This window comes from Melospiza melodia, chromosome 1 (assembly GCF_035770615.1).
Source record: "Melospiza melodia melodia isolate bMelMel2 chromosome 1, bMelMel2.pri, whole genome shotgun sequence".
Taxonomy (NCBI): Eukaryota; Metazoa; Chordata; class Aves; order Passeriformes; family Passerellidae; genus Melospiza; species Melospiza melodia.
This window is the reverse complement of record NC_086194.1, coordinates 54,371,825-54,396,334: the sequence shown is the minus strand read 5'-3', so window position 1 is coordinate 54,396,334 and position 24,510 is coordinate 54,371,825. Positions and strand designations below refer to the sequence as shown.

Genomic DNA, 24,510 nt, shown 5'->3' with positions numbered 1-24,510 from the left:
TGAAAACTACCTTGCACTGGCACATAATGTGAAAATTGTTAAATTGACATGAATGTTAATAATTTCATATTAATTTAATGAACTGAATGCCCTCTGTTTCTAGCCATTGCAAATTTAATGCCCATAATATGTGAAATAGCCATGAAAGTCTATCATGTATCATGATTGGCAAGCATATATTGAACTAAAAGACAATTCATTGCCCAACTGCGTCCTTTGGGTCTATTAGATTAACTCTATCAATTTGTGAAATTGTATATCTAACAATTTTAGGATAAATGGCATCTAAAAATGGGGAGAGATCCACCTAACAGTGTTTCAGCTTTATGTGTGTTGTATTACTGGGCAATATCAGATCTATACCCACTTGTGTTCTTGAATCACCTATTCAAAAGGTTTTTGTGTATTTGCAAACCAGTCTCATTCAGTGAGTCGTGCCTATGAAATCATTTTTCTCTGAATAAAACAGAAAAATTATGATTTTAGGAGGAGAAATTTGTGCTGCATCGCATATAAACAGGAGACATTACTGGAACAAAATATGGCTGCAAAAGTAATGCTCTTGCAATAATACTACAAAAAAAAACAACTTGTGCATTTCTAATTAGGTGGTAAAACAGATGGCAAAGTCATAAAATGAATGAAGTAACTTATTTTGCTAAGTCAGATTTCACTAAAGAAATTTGCTGCAGCTGCATGGTTCCTTAGAGGAATAAAAGGAAAATTTTGAAGTGCAAAATCCAACATGCTCATATTTCACTAGGTTCTATTTGGCTGGTGTATTGGTGCAGTCTGCCTGTGGGAGAGAGAATGCTTGCCTGTGTTTGTGAAGAGGAGACAGAGAACTTGATAGTTCTCTGCTTCTTGGTGTGTCTCGTTAGTGCCCTGCATTCAGTCCTGTGTGCTCATGCCATTTGTGCTGTGGCCTTTGCTGGAGCACTCATTTCCTGCATCCTTCATTGTTAGCTGCTTTATTAGCCTGAGATGTGAAAGAGAATGTATTGCAGTATTCCTACTCAGTTTTTGCTGAAACTTCATTCACCTAGGCACTGAATGGAAGAAGGCAGTGCCTGCCTTAAAAATGCATTATTTGAAAGCTTAAACTTTTTCTTTGTCAAGAATTTCATAGGAGTGTTACTCAAACAAGGCTCCTGTGTTTGTTCTGTCTGTACTAATACTTGAAAGAATTTAAGGGTGTTCATGTGAGTTTTCACCATAGTACTGTTATGACTGGCTAACAAGGAAAGGTAGTTGTTTGAGCAGGATAAATTCCCTGAGCTATCAGCATCAGAACTTGCTTTGGTGTGACAAGAGAAGCCTGCAAAACAACAAGATCAAGTCCTAATCTATAGAAGGGATGCTGTCTGCATCCCTTCTATAGATTCCATAAGATTGTTGGGTGCAGTCTGCCATGAACCTAAGGACTATTTTGCTTTGCAGATACCAGTTGTTTCTAGGTTTCTCTGTCAAGAGTTAGCTTTCCTGCCTGTAGAGCAGTGAAACTGTCTGGGTGCAGTTTTATGTTTAGTCAATATGGATCTTGATTGTCATTCTTTCTGGCTGTAAAAATGACCATGCAAATACGTGCTCTTTCTAGAAAATGCACATCTGACATTCTGAACTTCTAAAGGAAGACTAGGGTTTTTAACAGTTAAAAAGATACTTGGGTTAGAGGAAAACCTATTTTTTCAAAAATGTCTTGGGAAGCTACCTTCAGGCATTTCTCAAAGAATTTACTTCATCAAGCCCAGTCAACATTTAAATCTTCCTAAAATTTCTATAGTCTATATCAAAGTGTAAATGTACAGGGACAAAAAGGACACACTAATGTGATTGAGATTGCTTTTGAAATACAATTGACCAAAAACCCCTGAATTTTTGATACTGAATAGGCTGTGGACAAGTTTTGAATGCAGTGCTCTTGAACTGCTTTTAGAAGTGCACTGCTGAAGCTCATGCTGCAAGCTCTGGCATAGTGCCTTCCAGGGAACTCCATTCTTGTTGCTTTCTAGAACAGCTGGAAGCAGCAGCCCTGTGCAAGTGTCAGTGAAGCCTAGCTTATCGTTCATCAAAAGTTAGCTTCCAGATGTGCTTTCTTGTACTTGAAACATAGGATTCAAATGGCTGTATCTTGTATATCTTAGGTGACACTAACTTAAATGTGTCCTTGAAATGTTTCACTGAGTTCTTATTGGAACAGCACTACTTAAGAACCTGAGCTGTTGATTCTGCATTGCTAAAATTCATCCTTCTAGGCTGTATGTTGACTCTTAGATTTTGGAGGGGATGGGGGTTGGGAAGAGTGTCTTTGTTCTATATCAAATGCATCTCCCATGAATGTAACTTGACTTTTGATTATGGATAACTGATGTGGGAAGCTCTTCCACAGATGTCCCCCTCATCTGTTTCAGCCTTTCATGGTAAAAAATCACCTCTAGTACCTTAGTACCTGTTTGTCTGCCTTCCTTCTGAATCCATACAAGTCTGTGGATAGCTTTGACAGGCTAGTGGCCTGTAGTTGTAATTGTTCATTATTCTGTTGTGTCTGCTGTGGCTGTTAATTCTTTCCTCATGGTGTATAATCTTAAATGAATACAAAACAAATGCCTTCTGTTAATATGCTAGATTACAGATCTTCATGTTTACAAATTGAATATGGAAGAAGACATGACCCTTACCCTTTGGGTTAAAGCACTTCAGCACTGTCAGCCTCAGAAAGCTGAGTGCCCTCAATGATTACAATAGACTGAGAGAGTGCAGCAGCCACGTACTGAAATTGTAGAAGCAGGAACAGTATTCTAGACTCTTATGTAAATGTGTATATTATCAAAATTATTTCACAGTGTAACTTTAGTCTGTTGGACTATGAAAGCAACCTTTAACCTTGTGTTAACCTTGGTGGTGGGCTTGAGTTTGCTGCTCTTCCCACTCAGCTTTGGATCACTCCAGATAGGTAGATGTGACAGTCTGGTCAGAGAGAGAAAAAGCTAGATAAGCTTTCCCATGAATTGGTCTGGGAAGCTTTAGGGACCTGGAGAGAAAGAATGACAATCAAATGATAAACAATCTGCAGGTGGTGTTTTTAGCAAGTTGTTTTTCTCATAAAGAGGGTGTCTTCTTAATTAGCCAATCATGTGAAATATGTTGATTAAATGACCAATCAGGTCCACCTGTAGCAAACCAGTGTATTAAAGAAAAGGTCTGAATAAATGCAGGGCTTCTATCCTCTGAGCTTTCTGATCTGAGTCTCTGTCATCTATTCCTGATTCAATGATGACACAGATAAGTATCTAGAATTCTTCCCAGTGTTTTGTCATAGCCATCACATAACTTGAAAAAAGTGAGTTATCTTTAACAGGTGCTGGGTTATGGTTGAGGAGCCCTAGAACACTTGCATTGTTTTGCCACAGTGTTTATAGGCTGGAAGTGCTGTAGTTTTGCTCTCCCTGTGCTCAGCTGTGTGTTCTGGGCTGTCTTTGGTACCAGCAGACTTGATTAGGTAATGTATCTCTTCAAAAAACAATATAGATTAGTTTTTGTCTAGAGCAATTTCTTTAGTGCTTTGCCACCTAATAGTTGCACCCGTGCTGTTGGGAGAATCAGACAGAGTGTTGGAGGTTCAGTTTGAATCAGCGTTGCAGATACACACACTTGGGCTCAAGGGCTGCAGGTTTTGTCAGTTGTTTATGTGGACAGGGATGTAGCTGCTTCGTTTGCTTTCCTGTACTCTACAGGGTTTGCAATCTTAAGACTTTAATTTTGTTCTAGACTGTTTCTGTTGTTCAGTTTGTCAGGGTTTTCATGTGCTGCTCCATGGGGGTTTTAAGAAATTTCCTTATGGAAGTACTTCCCCAAGTCATCTTGCAGGAAGCTGAAGAGGCCTTTTAGTAAGAAAATGCTGAAATGATTCCTTAAAGCATAAGAAATACATATCTGTTCTCACTTCAGAAAGTGTAGTTTAGTTCATGGCCATGCCCAGAAGTTGGCACTAAGGCCCTGTAAAGCCTCTGGGAGACTCTTGGAAGTCTGTGAACTTGTTTCTTGTGTTTTAGTGACTTCTTGTTGGAGAAATTGCAATTCTTCTGATGATGTCTTAGGAGTCTAAAGCTGTGGGCATGTGGGAACTAGTATTCTTTATAACACAAAGGAATTTATGGGATGGATGGACCTCTGATACTGGGTGAAGAGCTCACTGGTTGACTTTTCCAGTTGAAGTGCCTGGGTATGGTTATGATTTGAAGTACTTGTGTCAAGGAGCTGGGAAATTTGGGCCTTTTGCCTGAGGAAATTTGCTTCTGCTGAGAGATAGAACTGAAGTCAGTATTCTGCCCTTGACTTTTGTTAGTTTATGTGTAGTCAGTCACCATAGTAAATATGTTCTGTGGGTGTGGGAGGCATAAGCACCTGCTAAGGTGTGCCCTAGAAAGCTTTGTAAAGAAAGATTCTTACGAAACCTTGAATGCAATTTAGTTGCTTGTTAAACTCATGGGAAGCTTCATATCTTAATTCCTACTTCAAAATGTTTATGTCAAAGGATTATTTTCAGGACATAAGGAAATACTTGCTGTGAAAGTTTCTAACTTGTTAGGCTGAGTTTCAGGAGGCCTGTTTTGTTATCTAATGAGATTACTCATTACTAAGATAGGTTTGAACATTTGGATTCCTTCTTCTCTTTCTCTAGTCTACTACTTAAAGTTTGTAGTGATTATTTAACATTTGAAATACTTGTTTTACCTGAATAAAATACTGATATTACTTTGTGCAGCATTTGGATATTGTGCACTGAAACTATAATAAAACACCATCAGACTTGATGACACAACAATAATGCTGATCTAACTTTTAAAACTTCCTTATTCTCTAGTTCTTAAAGCAGCTGGTATCGTGTTCCATCTGTGTCCTCACATATCCTATCAATCTCTGGGTCATGGGGTGTTTCTGCTGATCTGGTTTGAATGTTGTAATTGGAACCAGATGCTGGGAGGGTTAGATTCTGCTTGCCTGGAGTTGCTTCCCTCCTTTTCCAGGAATGCTTTTGCTGCAGAAATATCTGAATCATTTGTGAGGAGTCTTCCAGATATTTGGCACTTAGTATGCTAGTGCTATTTTCAAACAATGCATTCTCAAGTATACTTTTGCTCTTGTTAACCAAACTGAAACTATGGGACTCAATAAACAAGTAACTGGTTGAATTTGTGATATTTTCACAACAGGTAAGATTGTATTGATTCATGGTCCTTGGATGTGAAATATGTTGCCACTTTTCAAAATTCTTGTTCCTGTGCTTTTTCTTAGAAAATTGAATTTGAAATTTGTAGGTCACATAAGACAACAGAGTTTTGATACACTTCAGGAAATTACAAAACTTTGGAGAATTTTTTAACTCTCTTTAGAAAAGAATTACCATAGATTTTCACTTCAGTGTGAAATAAGGTGTGGATTGTGTTTCTAGAGGTGATAGATACTAAGTGTAAAGTGCAGAGTTGTGCAGGCATTAATTTCTTCAAGTAAAAAAAGTTATTTGTTTAGAGCAATATGAGTTTCCACTGTAAAATTTTCTTTAATTATTCGGTAAGTAATTGATAATTTTTGCCTCTCTGGAAGTATTTGGCCAAAGCATATTAAGTAGTTCTTGATATTGTGCAGGCAGCTCACATACTACAGTTAAATTATTCCTGTTAGTTCAAATGTATCAAGTTGGAGCTCTGTTAAACAGAGTAAAGGTGGGTGCAATAATCTATCAGCTAGCATTAGTAATTGATGCTTATTATATAAAGCAGTCTTCAGGGAAGAAAATTACTGATCTCAAAAGTGAGTGGGTAATGAGGTTAATATGACAGACTTTCAAATCTTTATGTAATCTTCTCTTAAAGGAAAGGAAATGAACTAGGATTTAGTTTGGATGTATTAGTTTTATGTAGGCTATAAAGTTGACAATAAAAAGTTGTTTTGCAATTGATGAAAGGCACCACTATCTCTACTTATTAACTAGAACCAACTATGCTAAGTGTGCCAGCTATCTGTAAATACAAGCTATGTTTAACCAGACCCCTTCAAACAAATGTCTGCAGCAAATCAAAGTCCTCCTGTTGAGGACAACTGCATATTCACAAGGCCTGCATTCAGCTTTATGCATAGTAGTGAAGAAGATGCCAGCTGAACTTGTGCCTGTAGTGATGTGACTTTGGTGTAATGCTTTTCTTTTCCTGGTCTGTTCTCGTTTACATTGCATTTACAAGACTCCAAGGAATTAAAATGAATGGAATAGCTTCTGGACTTCTTTTGGTCACCTTGTCTAAGACAATGAGACTGATCATACGCTCTGTTCTTTGTTAGCTTTTGGCCTCTTGGCCAGTTTTGGGTACATTTTGACAGAGGTGTAGGTATCTTGGATATGATTGTTTCTATAAATTTCTTCAGTATTTGGTGCTGGCTAAATATGGGGAATTCTGTACCCTGTGATCCACAGTGAAGGAAGGAAAGCAATCTAAATTGGGTGTCTATTGCCCTTTTTGGACGGTATGCAGCTGTTCTGTTGGCCACTTTTTTGCTCTCCTTTAGTGTATGAACCTTGGGATTATTGTACTGGGGAGGGATGTAGAGGACAAATGGAATGGATATGTAAGGAAACATGCTTTGATTGGTTTGGAGCAAATTATTCTGTAAGAAAAAGCCAACTGAAGAATAGGACAGCTTAAGAAGAGTCATTTCAGTTGAGTGAGGGATAAAACCCATAAGGTTTTTTTGTCCATAAGTATATTTTTATCTCCATTTATTTGGCTGAAATAGTAAATAGAAGGACAAAATAAAGACTAAGAAAGAGAGACTAAGGATTCCTGCTTTTTGGGTTTTTTCTTTCCTAACTTGTATTTGCAAAAATTTCTCCTTGAAAATATTGTCCCTGGAGATCAAAACTGCTTTTTGAGCAGCTACCTGATTCTCTCTTACTCTTCTGGAGCTGGAGGTAACCATTCTGTGTTTGAAGACTCTGTGCAGAAGTTAACACGATACTGTGTCTAAGTTGTGTTACACTCTTCAGCGTGCTCCTCTGGAGGGTGGAGCTGCGTGTTGTGTTTAAATCCATGGGGGACTCAAGGCAACATTGTAATTTTTGTGCAGAGGACCTGTGCTGACTGTAATGTGTAAGAGTTTCCGAGAAGTATTGATACAGGTAAAAGCCAATCACTTAAAACAAGCAACAGCTTTACAACTCCAGATGGAAATTCTTTGATGATCTTAATAATGTAAAAATAACTTTAAAAGTTATTTTGCTACCTACTCTTCTTTCCTTTGATCAGATTTCTAGACTGTTGGACAAGACACTCTCTTGTCCAATATCACTGATGCTAACATGAATTATAATTCCTGCTCCTGCAGTTCTTAGTTAATCTAATTGCTTGCTAGCCTGGCTCAAAAAAAAAAAAAAAAACAAACAAAAAAAATCCTAGCTCCAGTTGGAAAACTGCCATTAAATGGAGCACAGAATCATGGGTGTGTTTATCTGCAAGCAGGCAATAAAACAGCTGTAGGAGCTTTGAGAACTGCTTACTTTGTCTGAGCAGTCAGAGATTTGTTTGTTTGTGTCTTTATCTGCTCAAATATGTTGGAAAAGGGCAGCTTCCTCTGAGTTTATCTGCAGTAGAGGTGAGGACTGATCCACAGCATGGTGATTAGACAATGTTCTTGCCCTTCTGAATGAAGGCGCTGCAGTACATTTCTGAGCCAGTTCAGCTTTTGCTTCTGTTCCAACTTATTGAACCACATGAAGAACTGTTTAGGAGTAAACTTTTGTATATGTTACCATCTGAATTGATGTGCTGGCATTTCCAGTGGGTGTGGTAAAAAGCTGACTTGTTTAAATGGATAATGTAGCTGTTGACAACACCACGCTTGGCTCTTTGTGAACATCTTTTTTCTGCAGGTGACGTAGGATTTGACTGTAGGATAATCCTGTGTTTATCTTCTGACCTGCAAGTAATTTTGCACTTATTAAGCAAAATTAAGCAATGCCATGGTATGCTTATGAAGGAAGTATGCTTTTTTGAGCTTCACACAGCAGGGTTCTTGCCATAGTCTCTGTCTGTTTTATCGTAATTATAAAGTAGGACAGTTCAGTAACTAGATATGACCCAAATTAATACTACTTATGAAAATAAGTCAGGCTACATAAATTACAGGCAGAAAGACTTTGCATGAAACTTCATCTCAGGTGCTTTACTCTTAAAATTGGAATCTAGGTTCTTGTTTGTTTTTCAAAGCACACTGAAACAGGTGCTATTGTGCCAATAGCTTTGAACTTATCCCTTTCAAGGTCTTTCTTCTCTCTGGCACAATATTTGCTCTGAAGCAGTCTCTTCGGATTAAGTGTTGTTTGCACAGTATCATATTGTATTGTACTTGCATTGTTTGTGACTTAATTCTCTCTTTCCACATTGTCTACTACTCAAGAGACCTAAGTTTTTGCCAGCATTATATCTTTATTGGCTTGTGAAGAACTTGGGAGTAAACTGACATCCCTGAGCCACTCTTCTACTCTCAAAGGTGGCATAGTGTTTATGACGAGCTTATCTTGAAGATTTCAAGTCTGTGGTAGTGTGAAGTTTTCCTGTTTTCAGTATCTTAATGGAATGTTGTTTACTGACAATTATTTGTCAGGATCAAATTGGAAATGGAAATGTTTTGGGTTTTTTATGGGTCAGCTGCTGCAGAGAGTACAAAAAGTGGCAACTTGTTTGTCACACTGGGACACTACTTGTTAAATTGTAAGCTGAAGTAAAATATGAATTTTCACATTGCTCAATCTACTTAAAGACTGGAGATTAATTTACAGCAAATATTACAGTGAAATATTGCTACTGTGCATTTAAATTTTTTTTCAGACTGTAATATTGTTAGCCCAAACTCACCTGAGTGAGGTCCTGCTGAGTTCATTTGGACTGGTTCCAGTATTGGAGTACTTACAGAAGTGCTTAGTAAGCTTAGAGTTGGTCTCATCCAGGTGGGTATTGTAATTTAACATTTGCAAACTGAGCTGTTGTCAGTCGATAGTGGAATTCAGATGAATTTTCTTTCTTACTTGTCTGACATACATACTAAGAAGCATCATTTTCAGGATGTGTTTTTCCTTTTAAGAGAAAAGTGCACAAAGAAAAACAATGTAGTAGGTTGAAAGCGTGACTTGGAACTATTTATTTATGTATGTTCTTGTACTCCCTCTTGAGTAAAAAGAAAGAAATGGTTCTTTTTAAGCCAAAACAGAAATGTTTGCTGTTTTCCATCTCCTTTTAAAAAGAACTTTTACCATGCTATTAGTTGTATTTCTCCACTATATCTCTGTACTGAGTATAGCACCTTACTTATGCTTATTTTGCTTAGATAATTTTTCCAGGGAAAATAATTTGACTGACTTTTCAGTTGCATTTTCAGAATTCTTTGACAGTAGAATGGGTAGCTGTGCCGATGTGATCTCAAAAGTTTTTTACATAGTTTGGATTTAGTTTGGTAGGCAGATAAGTCCCACTGCTTGCTAGGTCCCCCTGCCACTCGTGGGAGCGGGGGGAGAATTGAAAGGGTAAAAGTAAGAAAACTTGTGGGTTGAAATAATGATAACTTAGTAAATATTTTTTAAAAAGGAAAACAAACCCAAGAAAAGTTATTAAAAGAAAATTTGCTCACTGCTAGCTGACCAACGCCCAGCAGTTCCTGAGCAATGGCAGTGCTGACAAACTTCAAACCTCTCTGACAACTTTTATTGCTGGGCTGTGGCATGGTGATATCCCTTTGGTGGTCCTCAGTAGCTCTCCTAGCTGCTTGCTCATCCCCAGCCTGCTTGTTGGCATGGCAGTGTGAGAACCTTGATGGCGTGTGTTTATTTTACTTCCATGAAGGATTGGCTTCATCTCGATGAAGCTTTAGTCGTGGTGCTTTTATATACCTGCATCACTGCTAACAAAGCCTTAGTGCATGGCCTCAACTAGGGTTTTTGATACAAGTTTGAAGGAAGTTGTCATGCTTCACATTCTGATTGTTTAAGCTGCACACGTAATTCATTATGCAGTAGGATGTAATTTTAGTGTGACATTATCAAATAATCTTGATGGCTAAAGGTAACAAGGTAATCATGATAAGTTACTATGCTGCGTTATTATCTGGTAGTTATATAACTGAGCCATGTGAATGTGCTGGTTTTGAGTTTTTAATTAAAATATGAAAATTACATTTGGTTTTCAATTGCTACCATAAATCTTCCTTGTATTTATATATGTATTGTAGATGTCATTGTCTCTTTTGGAGTTCAGACCTTGTTTTGACCTGAAGTCTCTGGATGAGAGTCACTGTAGAGGGACCACTGTGTTTTAAGAACTGTGCAAGCATTCACAAATACAGTTTTACTACTATTGAGATAGGTTGAGAATGAAACAAAAGTGTGGGGAAAATAGAGATCCACTAAAACTCTAGCACACATGATTTTTTTTAAAGTTTATGGAATTGCTACTTTTTGTGCTTGTGTTATTCACATTCATTAAACTATGTGAATTAGCTGTCATAGAGCCCCTTGGTGTTGGTGAGATGCAGAGATTTGTGTTCAAACAGGCAGTCACAAGACTGAGACAACTACTCCAAATATACCAAATAATTACATATGGAGGCAAGTTGAATCTTTCCACTCTAAACTAGATTATTTTGGTTTCTGACTTACTGAAACTGGGTATTTTTAGATCTTAAGTTTGCTTGCTTTTCCTGTAAAAGTACTCTAGCTAATCCTTGCTGCTGTGTCTTAGTGCTTGCCATTTAAACTGGAAATCCTTCAAAAGTCTGTTTCCTTCCCCTCCAGCTGTCATATCATGTTTTCTTATATGCTGTTGATTCACTGTGGCTTCCTTTTTCAATTCTTATAGTAAACTATCAAGAATTCTTGACACCTACTGTACCACTAAAATAAAATGCTGCGTACCAAAATGCTGCTTCCAAATGGTGAAGGATTTTTTTGCTTAATTAAAAAAAAAAAAAAAAGGATGAGCTCAATATAACTTGTGGAATGGTTTCCAGTGAAAGAGCAGGTAGCTTTCACTAAAGCAGAACTGAAATTAAGTCATTAAATATGTAGGAATTTGAAAAAATCAATTTTATCAGTTCATGTAGGAGAAGGAAAAGAAAACTAACAAAGAAATATTTTTCTTCTAGATTTTTCTGTTTGATACCTGTGAATTTTCTGCAATCCAAAGATGGCAGCAAATAAACCTAAAGGACAGAATTCATTGGCTTTGCACAAAGTCATCATGGTGGGAAGTGGTGGTGTAGGAAAATCTGCTTTAACACTACAATTTATGTATGATGAGGTAAGAATCTGTCATAGAAATGATCTCAGGAGATACCTGCTACATAGTGTTGTTTAAGTTACATTTGTAGAATTATTTTCTGAAAGGGTCTAAATGAAGTGATGTGGTATGAAATTTAGCAGTTAAGTGTGACAAAAACATGTTTTGACATTACTGATTTGCCCTCTAAAGGTGCCTGTGAAGGTAAAATTTGGCATTTTTCAGACTTCTCAGCTGTTAGATACTCTGTTATATTACTGGAATATTTTTGCATTGATCACTAGACTTAGAACTTGGTTATTATAGCTCAAAGCTTCTTCACTTAGTTGAGTTGCATGACACCTGAAACAGCCAGTTTCTTCCATGTTTTTTGTGCTGGTGTTGAGCACAGGAAAGAAAATCAGTTTCTCTTTTCCTTTTTTTTTTCCAGTGAATGTCATCCCTTTTTGTTAAAAGTCAGAAGCTAAGCATTCAGTGTACTTTAAAAGTAGATACTAAATTTATCTAAAGTCAAGATTACCTGATTTCATAATGGAACGCAGACAGATGTGCTTGAACCAGAAGTAGTTTGGGATGTGCACACACTGATGTTTTGAAATTACCTCTACATTTCCTTGTAATGGCTGAGGAAAGCAAAAACCTAAAAAATGTTTGGGCTGGTGAAGAGTCTGCTTTAACTACGAGTTGCTTGAGTACTTCACAGGGCCTAAATGCACAATGCTTAGTTATTAGTTACAGTTCTCATTTCATGTTTGCTATATCCAGATGCACAAACAGAAGCAAGTTTCTTATACAGGCATGATTTTACATCATGAAGGGTTTTTTTTCTAGTTTGTTGAAGACTATGAGCCCACCAAAGCAGATAGCTACAGGAAAAAGGTTGTTCTGGATGGGGAAGAAGTCCAAATTGATATATTGGATACAGCAGGGCAGGAGGACTATGCTGCAATTAGAGACAACTACTTCCGAAGTGGAGAAGGTTTTCTTTGCGTCTTCTCTATTACAGAGCTGGAATCCTTTGCAGCAACTGCAGACTTCAGGTAAGTTACAAGGCAAGATAATCATTCTAATTACACTGAGATGATTGAAAGTGGGGTTTTTTTGTGTGTTTTGTAATTTCCTTTTGGTGGTCCAGACTGGATTGCAGCTCTTACTGTTGTCACATAATGTTTTGAACAGATGCCTAGTCTGTTCAAAAGCCTTTGCTATCTGTAGAAATTTAGATGTCTTAGCTGCTGTGTTTTGGAATACTTTTTTGTTTTGGAGGGCTATTGCCACAGAACAGACACACAGCAACATTCAGAAGATAGCTGCCTCACCATGGTCTCAACCACAGACTGCATCATATTAAAACTCTCATGATAGTTATAGAATATTATACAGGTAGGACTATATTGCAGGTGTTTAATTTCAGTTGAGAGAGAAAACATTTAAATAACTCATTACTGTATTTTTATAAAAGACAAAAGATAATAGAAAACAGTTTTACCAGTTCCAAGTGTAGTGAAATGGGAAATATTTGAAATAAAATTAAGGAAACAAATATAAAAGTGAGTTATCTGCATCCCATTGAAATTATTCTTCTTGGAGATGCTCTCACAGTTCAACTTAATTAGCATTAAGTAGCAGCATATGTTTAATATTTAAGGGAGGAGGAAGAGGTATGGAGAGGGGAGAAAGTAAATTTTTCATCTACTGGTGTTTTTAATTTATTTGTGTTTCTATATATCTGTATTTCTATATTTTGAGAGAGCCAAGAGGAGGTCTTTTTTGTTTGCAGGCTTATGCTGAGTACTGTCAGTCATGGAGGACAGTTTAGTACAGTTCAGTTCCCCTAGAGTGCAAAATAACATATTCAACTGTGTTTAAAATCATGCCAATGCTTCAAAGTATATAATCTTTGGCCTTAGAAAATGACAATACTGCAATGACAATAGTTTTAAATACTTGAAAACTTGTTTGTTAAAATTTGGGCTTGCTTTCAGTAGAATTGTTCTGGCTCTCGTAATGTGCGTTTTTTTTAAAGTTCTCAATTTCAAACTGGCACATCATTAATTAGGTATTTCTTGTCTAGTCTTCAGAAGGGGCTCAAAGAACAATATGAATATCATCATCTGAATTGCTGTTAGGTTAACTTTTTACATTTTTGTAAAAATGTCAAAGTTTGTTTGGCATCTGTGGTGGTCTATCCCAGGTACCCACCAAAGCTCTGTATCTTCCATGCTCAGCTGGACAGGGAAGAGAAAATACAATGAAAGGCTGATGAGTTTAGCACAGGAAGAGTTCAGTTACTGATTGCCATCACAGGTGAAACAGACACCACTTGGGGAAAGGAATTGAATTTATTGCCAATCAAAATCAGGGCAGAAGAATGAGAAGCAAAACTAGCCTTAAAAATGCCTTCCACTCCACCCCTCCCTCTTTGCTGGGCTCTATCTTCTCCTTCCCAGTGGTGCAGAGAGACAGGAAATGGAGGTTACAATCAGTTCATCACACATTGCTCCTGCTGTTGCATCTTCCTCAGGGAGAGGAGTCCTCTTGCTCCAGTGGGGAGTCTCTCCCATGGGAGACAATTCTCCATTAACTTTTCCACTGTGAGTCCTTCCCACAAGCTGCAGCTCACTAACTACTCTAGCATGGGTCGTTTTCTATGGGCTGCAGTACTTCAGGAACAGACTGCTCCAGTATAGGTTCCCCACAATTCCTACCAGTAAACCTACTTTAGCATGGATCCCTCTCTCCAGGGGCCCACAGATCCTTGCCAGGAGCATACCCCAGCATGAGTGTCCTCCATGGACTGCAGAGGAATCCTACGTCTGATGCCTGGAGCACTTCCTCCCCCTTCTCACTGAGCTTAGTATCTATGTAGTTGTTCCTCTCATATATTCTCACTCCTTTCCTCTCTGAGTGCAATTGTACCTGTGCAGTATTACTTTTAAATAAGTTATTACAGAGGTGTTAACGTTGGCTTGGCCTTGGCCGGCAGTGGCTGTCTCCCAGAGCCAGCTGGCATTGGCTCTGCCAGTAATGGACACTGGGGAAGCTTCTGGCAGCTTCTCATGGAAGCCATGTCTATAGACCCACCACTAACAAAACCTTGTCACGCTAACCCAGTATAGCATTGCCTGGGTAACTAGTGTTGCAAGGACTAGTTTTTACCAGAAATCTTATTTACACAGGTACTGCCATGATGCACTGAGTTTTCCTCTGGTCACCTTCCTGATCCCCTGGCTATTCAAACTACTTTTGGATAGCTGCAGACTCTGTTAAAACATTTGCACTGGTATTTGTGTGGAAGAGGAGAAATGTTGCTTTTTAATTATACCCCATACTAAATGGGGTGTCACAGTCTGCCTCAAGTGCCCAGTTTTAGAAAAAAATTATGGACTATCTGCAGTTTCTGAGCTCTGTCAGTAGGCTTCCTGCACAAGACTGCGTGCTATTCAGAGCTTTTTGTAATGTGGGCATCGTGCTGTGTACCAAATCAGTATTGATTACTTAACTGTCTTCAACTTCTCTCCCTTCAACTTTAAATTTGGTCTCACCTCAGCCACCAAAAGATATTTATTTCTCTGTGTTTTTTACAGTCTTTCAGGAATTGCTCTATGATAAAGGGCTACATTTCACAACTAACTTCATACTCCTTTTTTCATAGACAAAATACAGAATGTTCTTCTTTTGAGACAACTCTTCTTCCTGGTAGTATTAATGCATTTTCAATTAGAAGAAAACTTTCATTATTTTTTTAAGTGTTGAAAACTTGAGTACCAAACTATTTGTGGTATTGAGTTTTATTTATAGTTTTAAACCTGTCATCTTAGCAGTTAAAACAGTAGCAGGGTCTGTCCTTAAAAATCTGATATATATACAGCTTGTGTCTGTACACAGGTATGTGTACAGACATACCTGTATATATTTAAATGAAGATCTCTGGAGAAATTGAATATAATTGACTTGAGAAAGATTCCTGAAAGGAAGAGATTTTTTCTTGATGTGCTATGGACCATTTCATCAGCTTTAAAATGGCACATTTTGTTAGGAAAGAATCAGCTGTTAATCTGAAGCTTGGATAGCTTAAAAATGACCATCAAAAACAGTAATGTAATGGTAGATGCTCACAAATAACACTGTTCATGGAAAATAATTATTAATATAAATTATCACCTAAACCAGTCCTGTTCTATTTTTTTTCATTTTTTACTGACTCAACTGCTTCCTTCCTCAAGAACTAGCTGTCTGTCTCTGTCTTCATTCTGTAACATGTCATAATGAGGTTTAAGACTTTCCTGTTATATAAGCTACATAATAGGAATAAGTGGCTTGTCACTGTAAGATATGAAAGTGTTTAGTCTGAGTTCTTCTTTATGTGTTCTAAGAATGGTACTCTATGCAAAGCTTAATTTTCTTTTCCTTTTTTTTTTTTCCTTCTTCTCCAGGGAGCAAATCTTAAGAGTAAAAGAAGATGAGAATGTTCCTTTTTTGCTAGTTGGTAATAAATCAGATTTGGAAGATAAAAGGCAAGTTTCTGTAGAGGAAGCAAAAAACAGAGCTGATCAGTGGAATGTTAATTATGTGGAGACTTCTGCAAAAACACGAGCTAATGTTGACAAGGTAATAACTGACCTCTTAAACAATAAGTTCATCAGTTTTTATTTTATCCCTCTTTTTCATGGATCATACTCTTTATGTTCTTAATTTTAGCAATAATTTTGTGGAATTTTAATCAAATACTTTTCTTCCTTAGCTTGTCAGGAGTGCATGACTAGGTGACTTCTTGTAGAATAGTGAAAATGTTAGGTATAACACATTTATCCCATTCTAAACTGCAAGCAATCATTATTATCCAAGACACAAAAGTCCTTATAAAATTTTCTTGGGTCAGCTCCTGTAACTAGAGGAGAGTCTGCTTCTGAACAGTGAAGAATACTTCCTGATCCTCATTATAAAAGCAAATAAGGGGGAGGGATTTGAGCCTTCCCTTACCCTCATTTAACCATCTGCCTCTTTGTGTGTTGTTTTGATGAAGACCGGATGAACCCAAAAAGCTATGAAAAGCCTAAAAATGCCTCATGAGTTTTCAGAGCTAAAACCTGGTTCGGAACCTCATAAGAATATTTTTCTCCGAGGGAAAAAAATCCTGCTTAGTTGCAAGTGCTTCAGCAAGAGTGCAAGGTCTTGCAATTCAGAATAACTGTCAGCCTTGCAGACTGTAAGAGTCACAGTTGTGTGGCAAAAGAAATAAGTAGGTTTAATGCAATGTGCCAGCCTTTCAGAGCTGTTGACAAAGGTGATCCCCCCTTGAATCACAGGTTTGTGCTGGAAGGAACCTTAAAGATCATCCAGTTCCAACTGCCCTGCTATGGGCAAGGACACCAACCATTTGTTCGAGTTACTCAAGGCCCCATCCAACCAGGCCTTGAACAATTCTAGAGTTAGGGCATCCACGTGGAACTTCTCTGGGCAACCCTTTCCAGTGCCTCACTGCCCTCACAGTAAAGAAGTTTTTTACAATTAATCATTTAAATCTCTCCCCTTTTAGTTCAAAATTGTTCCCACAAGGGTCTTAGCACAAGTTGCCCACATAAAAAGATGCTTTCTGTCTTTTTTTATACACCTTCTTAAAGAACTGAAAGGCTGCAGTAAGGTCTCCCTGGAGCATTCTCTTCTTCAGTATGAACAACACCAGCTTTCTTAGCTTGTTTTCATAGCAGAGCTGCTCCAGCCCACTGAGCATCTTTGTGGCCTCCTCTGGACCCACTCCAAGAGATTAATGTTTTTTCTTGCACTGAGGACCCCAGACCTGGGCACTGCACTGCAGGTGGGCTCTCATGAGAGAGTAGAAGGGGACAATCACCTACCTTGACCTGTTGCAAGTCCTCTTTTACTGCAGCCCAGGATATCACTGGCCTGCTGGGCTGTGAGTGCACATTGCCAGGTCATGACCAGCTTTTTATCCATGAAAAGCCCACAAGTCCTTGTCTATAGGACTGCTCTCAACAAGTTCATCTCCCAGTCTGTACTGATGTCTGAGTTTGCCCTGATCCAGATGTGCATCTTGCATTTGGTGAAAAATTCTCTAATGTAAATCCATATATAGGAGCTGTCAATTGCAGCAGGAGAGCTGTAATGCAAATTCTCTTTTGCAGTAACTGTTGGTTGTGTCCTGTCAGTTATCTTACTGAAGAAACTGATTTTTCAGTACTGTAGTGATTTACCCTACAGTACAGCAAAGAGTTCTTAATCAAGTACAGCAGAACTCATCCTCATTGTTGAATAAAGCCCTAATTTTTTTGTTGTTTTAAAAACTAACACATCTTTTAGTTTTGGTATATAATTGCAGTTAACAGCCATCTATTACAGTTGTAAAAATCCAGTTCTTGAAATCCACTTCATTATTGTTTAGCAGTTGGGGAAAAAAGTGCATATAACATATTTTTTCAGTAGCTCTTGGATCAATAGCCTTTACATATACATGGAGCTGATGGCATAATGGATCCAGATTAGCATGTGTCATATAGATTTGTGGTTTGGCAGGCTATAATGAGACCTTGTTGGCACCAGTGAATACTGTGTATTCTTAGTTGCTTGAAGCATATGAAGTTTTGGAGTTTGCTACACAAGCTTGGTGTTACTTTTGTAGTCTGGTCTCTCTGAATTCCAGAATAGTGATTTTACTCACTTGAAAAAACACAGCCAGCCTCCACTCATTTTGGCAAAGGTGACCCACTAAACATTTTCTCAGAAGGTTATGTGTCCCAGACAGCTAAATACTGTTGTACAGTTATCAGTACTTAAGCAAGCTGACAGTTGCATCTTGCCATTAGCACAGACTTAAATACAAGCAACTTAGTGCCCATTTAAAAATCTAAAGGCAATCTCATTTCTTGATGGAAATGTTTAGTTCCATTGATTTTCTTTAGATTTGATGTGATGAAGGTTGATTCTTTTCCTGCAGTGTAATAAAAACCTACTAAGGTCTGTAGAGGAGCTTTTCAGTCCATGTTTCACAGAAATGGATCAAATCCCTTGACATAGATGTATTGCTTAGTTCAAATTTCAAAGTATCACAGAATAATCTGAGTTGGAAGGGACCCACAAGGATCACTGAGTCCAACTCTTGGACGAATGACCCATATAGGGATCAAGCCCATGACCTTGGTCTTATTGACATCATGCTCTGACCAACTGAGTTCATCTCAGGGCTGAAAAGGGAAGCCTAGAGCACTTGGTATTCCCAGGTAGTCTCCCATTCAAGTACTAGCCAGGCCTGATCCTGCACAGCTTCCAAGGCAGATGAGATTCAGCATTCTCAGGCTGATAGGGTATCTAAAGGCTCTCTCCTGAGAGAAAAGTTTCTGAATTGCTCAGCTGATTTCCTACAGTAAAATTATGAAGAAGTATACGTACTGTTTGCTGTAACCTTCTGTAAATCAAGTCAAGATCTGCTGTTGAAATTAGTAAAGTAGCTTTAAGTAGTCCAATCATAAAGATTTAACTGTCTGTCAGTAGAATCTCTCTTACCTGAGTCAGTGGTGTATCTCCAACTTTGTCCTAAACCATTTGATGAAAGTGCAATGTGGTAGTTGCAGCTGAGATTCTGATGTAAGAAATTGTATTGGTATTACCAATATTTCCGACAGGACGTGCCTTGCCTTGTCTGGCCCCATTGGGTGAACCAAATAGTTGTAACTGTGGTGTTTCACCCCAGACACACTTTTGGCTAGCTGTAGGTTGCAGCTGGGTGCATGGAGACAAGTCCAGGCATGCCAGGGCTCCGGTGGCGGCGGGATGGAGCTTCCTCTCAGGTTTCCCTCTGCTGGGGAAGCTTTAAGGGCAGTAGTGAAGGAAAGGAGGGTTTTGATCCAGAGCTTTCATTCTGGCCCACAGGCCTCTGAACCCAGCAACTCCTCCAGCTGAACTCCCAGTGTGGTTGCTCACCCTTTTAACCAGGGGAGGGGAGGAGGGAAGGGAGAGGAAGCCCACCAACCAGGTACAGGAGAGGAGGTCTCAAGGGACAAAGGACATCTGGATGGTCCAATGCTCCCCCACGGGTAGAGGGCATCTTTTGAATCTGCCCAATCACTCTAGACCTTCTGTAACTCCAGGATTGACAGACAGTGCTTGACAGGGGTCAGGGTGGGGGAAAGGAGAGGTGATGGACACACCTGGGAGGGAATCTTCAGGGGAGAAACTGGGATTCTGGGCTAAACCATGAAATCACACTGCAACAAAATTGTTTATGTAGCTGTATGTTTGAAGACTGCTTTAAAGGAAATGCTGGGTTTGTTTTTTTCCTCTAGTCACTTTGTGCTTAAACTTGCATTATGGAACATACCATACAACATTCGTGCATTTCAGTCTATGCTACTTCTCCATTAATAAGTTTCTAAAATTGGATGTTGCACTTTTCAGCCTTTGCAGCTCATGACTTAAAATATTCAAAAGGTAAACTGATTTCCTTAAGTTTCTTCAGTAATATGTACATACAATGTCTGCAAATCTTGGCTGGTGATGAGACCCTTCTTTCAATTTGTGTTTAAAATTGCCTGAAGAATTCATAAGCGAATATCAGAAGACAAGGGAACATTATGGTGCTGTGAAACAAGCAGGATTGCATCATATCAACTTGACCTTCAAAACCTGTGACAGATTTTTTGAATTAATATTTGTTCGGTCAACCTGATTGCATGTAATTGATTCTATTCACAACAACTGAAGTGGATGTCAATGATAGCTTAAATTAACACATGTCTGTCATTTGTTTTTGCATTTATCATTTTATATCTTTTTCAGGTGTTTTTTGATTTAATGAGAGAAATTAGAGCCAGAAAAATGGAAGACAGCAAAGAAAAGAATGGGAAGAAGAAAAGAAAAAGCCTAGCTAAGAGAATCAGAGAAAGATGTTGCATTTTATAATCAAAAGCTTGGATTCCTTTCCTACCCTGACCATACTAATAAAAACCATAATTTATAAGCATGCCATTGAAGGCTGAAGTGACTGAAATTACCCTAACATGTTGGAAAATGTAATGTACCACTAAAAGCATGATTTGGAGTGGCACTGAAAGTCAAATTCACTGAAAAAAACTTATGTGGCTTCAAGAGAAGCAAAGTTCAGTCCATTTCATATTTGCCTACCTACTCACATTTCTTCTGAATGTAGTGTTTCATAGGTAGTCTTTTCTTTAATAGTGAACAAGAGGGGCAAAGTATTACTTTGTGGGTTCTTATAAAGCATACTTTTTTATCACTGGTATTTGTCAATTCATCTTGTCTTTTGTTGCCTTGAAAATTACAATTGTGAACATGATCCCTAACAAAGCAGTATGCAGCTGTTTTGCCATGGAGTTATGCAAATTAAAAAAGAATAATGTATATGTGAACAGCTATGTTGAGGAAAACTATATGTGGTTCTGCATTACCTGATTAACTTAGAAGAGCAATGTAATCTTTTACATGAAACATTTGAATATGCCTTAATTTTAAAACCCAAACATAGCAGGTTGCTTAATCAAGGGTGTATTTTCAACTCTGTTGCATGGAGACTGTCCCTATGCATCAGTGCAAGACTGCCCTCTCTGTGGAGCGCAGTTACTTGGATGATTTCACTCACTAGCTGTCTGCTAGCAGTGTTTGTTCTTTAAATGTGTGCCATACTCTGGTAATGTGAATAATACAGAGCATATTCTATCATCTGTAACTTGGTAGACAATATGGTATCTTAAAACTAAAAGGTCAGAATACACATAAGACTGAAGTCATAGGCCTATGGCACATAAAAGCCTGGAATTGTTGTTTAAAATTTAACATGCTGGTACCTTGAAACTTCCCTTTTGCACATAGATTTTTGTCTAGATGTTCCTTGGGTTTTAACTCCCTGGAATTGGGTGGAGTGGGGCTGATCTAGTAGCGCTTATATGTTTTGAGTTAAGATGTTGTCTGGGAAATTCTGGTTAATTTCTTTTCTGTTCCTAATACTTAGCTATTGGAACACAGTGTGTTATGCTGAAGCTCTTTGCAGGTTTTGTACTGTTTAGTCTATGTTGATTTTCAAATGGGGAACAGTGTAGCTACTTTTTCTACTTAATGTTGATATCAAACAATCAAATGTGCTTTGCAATACAGAAACCTTTAACATGCACATCCAAAATCCCCAAACAAAACATACTGCCTCAGTTGCTTCAGAACAAGAAGAATACTAGCACATGGTCAGTGTGCTACATCTTAACTAAAAATATACCAGAATGTTTGAGGGTTTTGGACTCCTCTGGGGTGAGACAGCCTAGATCAATTCCACAAACTGTTATACTTTTTATACATGTATAAGCCTATAACTGACAGTTTAAAATGTGCTCAAGAAAACTAGGTAACAAATATTTAACTTTAATGCTAACAGATGTTTTAGGGACTCAAGTCTTAGGAGTTACATTTGTCATGTTCAATATTTATCAGTAGGAATTTTGTATGTGCATTTAGTAGACTGCCAAGTGCAGAATAAAAGTTACTCATGTAACTGGCAAATATAAGCCAGTCTTCATCTTACTGTGTACTCATTTGGGTCTATCTAGCCAGGGAGTCTAACCACTAACATTGTGACTTTGCTTTGGAACCTGTATACTGGGAACTGAGGTGTTATGAAGCCACTGGACACACAAAACTTGTCTTGGCTGATGCCTTATCCTGTCCTTTTATTTGCTATTTGAGCCATTGAAAGATGAATAAACTTCCATTTTTCTAAAATACTTGTGCAGTGTTAATTGATAACTGTATTACTCATAAACATTGCTACATCTAATACCAATTGTCGAGCAGTTAAACCTAAGTACTCTAGAAGACTGGTTTATGTGCATGAAGAAGATTGTACATTAAACCAAATTAGCCTGGTAAAAAGCCACTTTTTAAAAACTATGTATGTGCTGCCTTCTATCCATAGGTAATTTGCTTAGATGCTACAAGACTACCTGAAAATGGGCAACAAACTGAGGTAAGCTTGTTCCAAAATTACTTTTCTAATAGAATGGAAAGTGAGATTTTAAAAAATAACAAACAACAACAGCAACAACTAAAAACCCCGAACAAACAAAACCCTAAATAAAAAAAGGGACAACCTACATAACTTTTAATAAAATAAAAATGCTTCTAAGTCATTTTCTTTTGGCATGCTCAAGGAGAAGCGAAGTGAGCTTCCTCAACCTGCAGGGAATACAGCTTGCATCATGTATTACAGGATTTGGGTATATCTTGAGAGGGTCATCCAAAGTGAATGTTAAATTTGCATCATAGGAGGAGTGTTTTGTTTAGCCTACTTGAGTGACTGAAATTCCTAGGTCTAGCTGCTCTGAGTGCTTCTGTGCCTGAGGGCACTTTTTATCCCCTATTTCTTCAAGAAGCTGAAGACACTCTCTTCGCTGGCAAGATCAAAGCTTTCCATGGTAGTTCCCTCCAAGTTAGCCTAATGCTGGCAGTACTGCTGCTCACTTTTGTGAAATGCAATGTTTGGTAAATCTGCAGAAAGAGATGCCTTAATTTGTAAAAAGCTATAAAGTTGAGTCTTCTGTTACGTATGAAATCAATGCTGAATTTTTATGCTAACTTTATTTTATTCTGTAGCTTTTCATAGCTTTAGAAATGCAATTGACTTTCAAAAATGTTGGCCAAGAAATCTGTGGTGTATTTGGTAATTTCTGTAGCCTCCCACTGACTATACAGTAGCTTAACAATAGTGGTGTCTAGCAGTTTTCTTTGACTGTTTTGCAGTAGCATGAGGGTGTGCAGGCAGTCCCTTCCATTCATAGAGACCTTGTTAACATCACAGTAGCCTGCAGAATGATGTTACCATGATATTTTCTGAAAAATCCCTTTGCCAGGATTTCTTCTTCTGGGAAGCTTCAGCTTCTCCATGTTTTGCTGCTCTGGAATGTGGCCTGGAGATTGTTTATCCAAACATGTGAATTGTTTTTAATTAATGACCAATCACCATCAGCTGTGTCAGACTCTGAGGAGTCAGTCACGAGCTTTCTTTATCATTCTTGTTATGCCTTCTGATGTATCCTCTCTCTTTATTTAGTATAGTTTTAGTAGAGCATTCTTTTAATATCATATCATAATAAATCAGCCTTCTAAAAACATTGAGTGAAATTCTCATCTCTCCCCTCCCCTGGGGACCCTCACAAACACCACAATATGACCCTACTGGCAATTCCAGAGGTAACCATAATGCAATAAAATACAATTCATATCTGAGACTTGTGCTCACTGTAGTTGTGTAATAGATAAAATCTTTTTATCTATTTATATGTGAAATGGGCTTGCTGAAAATCCTGGGCTCCGTTTTGGGACACCAAGTTTTTCAGTGCCCCTATGAAACTACAGAATCAGATTATTCTGAGTTGGAAAAGGACTCACAAGGATCATCGACTCCAACTCCTGGCCCTGCACAGGACATCCCAAGTCACATCATGTGCATGAGAGCATTGTCCAAACATATCTTGAACTCTGCTGGGCTTGGTGCTGTGGCCACTTCCCTGGGGAACCTGTTCCAGTGCCCCAACACTCTCTCCATGAAGAGGCTTTTTCTAATATCCAAGCTACACCTCCCCAACACAACTTCATGCCGTTTGCTCGGGTCCAATCACTGATCATGAGAGAAGAAACGCTACCTCCCCTCTGCTTTCCCTTGTGAGGATGGTGAAGGGTGCAATGGGGTCTTCCTTCAGAGGGGAGGTGTCCTCTACTTGATTATGTTTCAATGCAAAATGTGGAGCAGCAGAGCAGTGGCTGGTATCATGAGTGCATACAATACATTTAGTTGTGTCAGAACTGGATGAGCCTATGACAACTGAGAATTGAAGAGGAAAAACTAATAGCACACCTTCATTTCTAAACTTTCTCATTGTTAGACATGTTGGCTCTTACATCCATGTGGATGTACAGTTAGTTGTGTGCATAAAGTAATTCTTTCCAAATTTGCTCCTGCCAATTTTTGGCTGTAATTATTTTCAATAAATGGGTATGTTTTAAATAACTAAATTATGAGAAAAACTTCTTGCATATTTTTGTAGTGGTAGGAAATGTGGCGGTGTTGCTATTACGGAAGCAGACGTTAATTTTTGATCTAAAATACATGGAGCAGACTCGGATATCTTGGTTGAAGCTTCATTGTCAAAAAAATGCTGAAATCCATACCACTTGA

General features: G+C 38.2%; 1 protein-coding gene across 2 annotated transcripts in view; it reads left to right on the top strand.

Moving 5' to 3' along the window:
* The window catches only part of RALA (RAS like proto-oncogene A), a 30,082-nt gene extending 8,024 nt beyond the window's left edge, over window positions 1-22,058 (top strand). For both annotated transcript variants that reach the window (XM_063158372.1, XM_063158364.1), the window contains exons 2-5: window positions 11,185-11,339; window positions 12,150-12,358; window positions 15,755-15,929; window positions 20,112-22,058. In XM_063158372.1, coding sequence (XP_063014442.1) covers window positions 11,226-11,339; window positions 12,150-12,358; window positions 15,755-15,929; window positions 20,112-20,234 — 621 coding nt within the window. In that variant the 5' untranslated portion in view covers window positions 11,185-11,225 and the 3' untranslated portion in view covers window positions 20,235-22,058. The remainder of the gene's footprint in view (window positions 1-11,184; window positions 11,340-12,149; window positions 12,359-15,754; window positions 15,930-20,111) is intronic.
* Window positions 22,059-24,510: the final 2,452 nt, after the last annotated feature.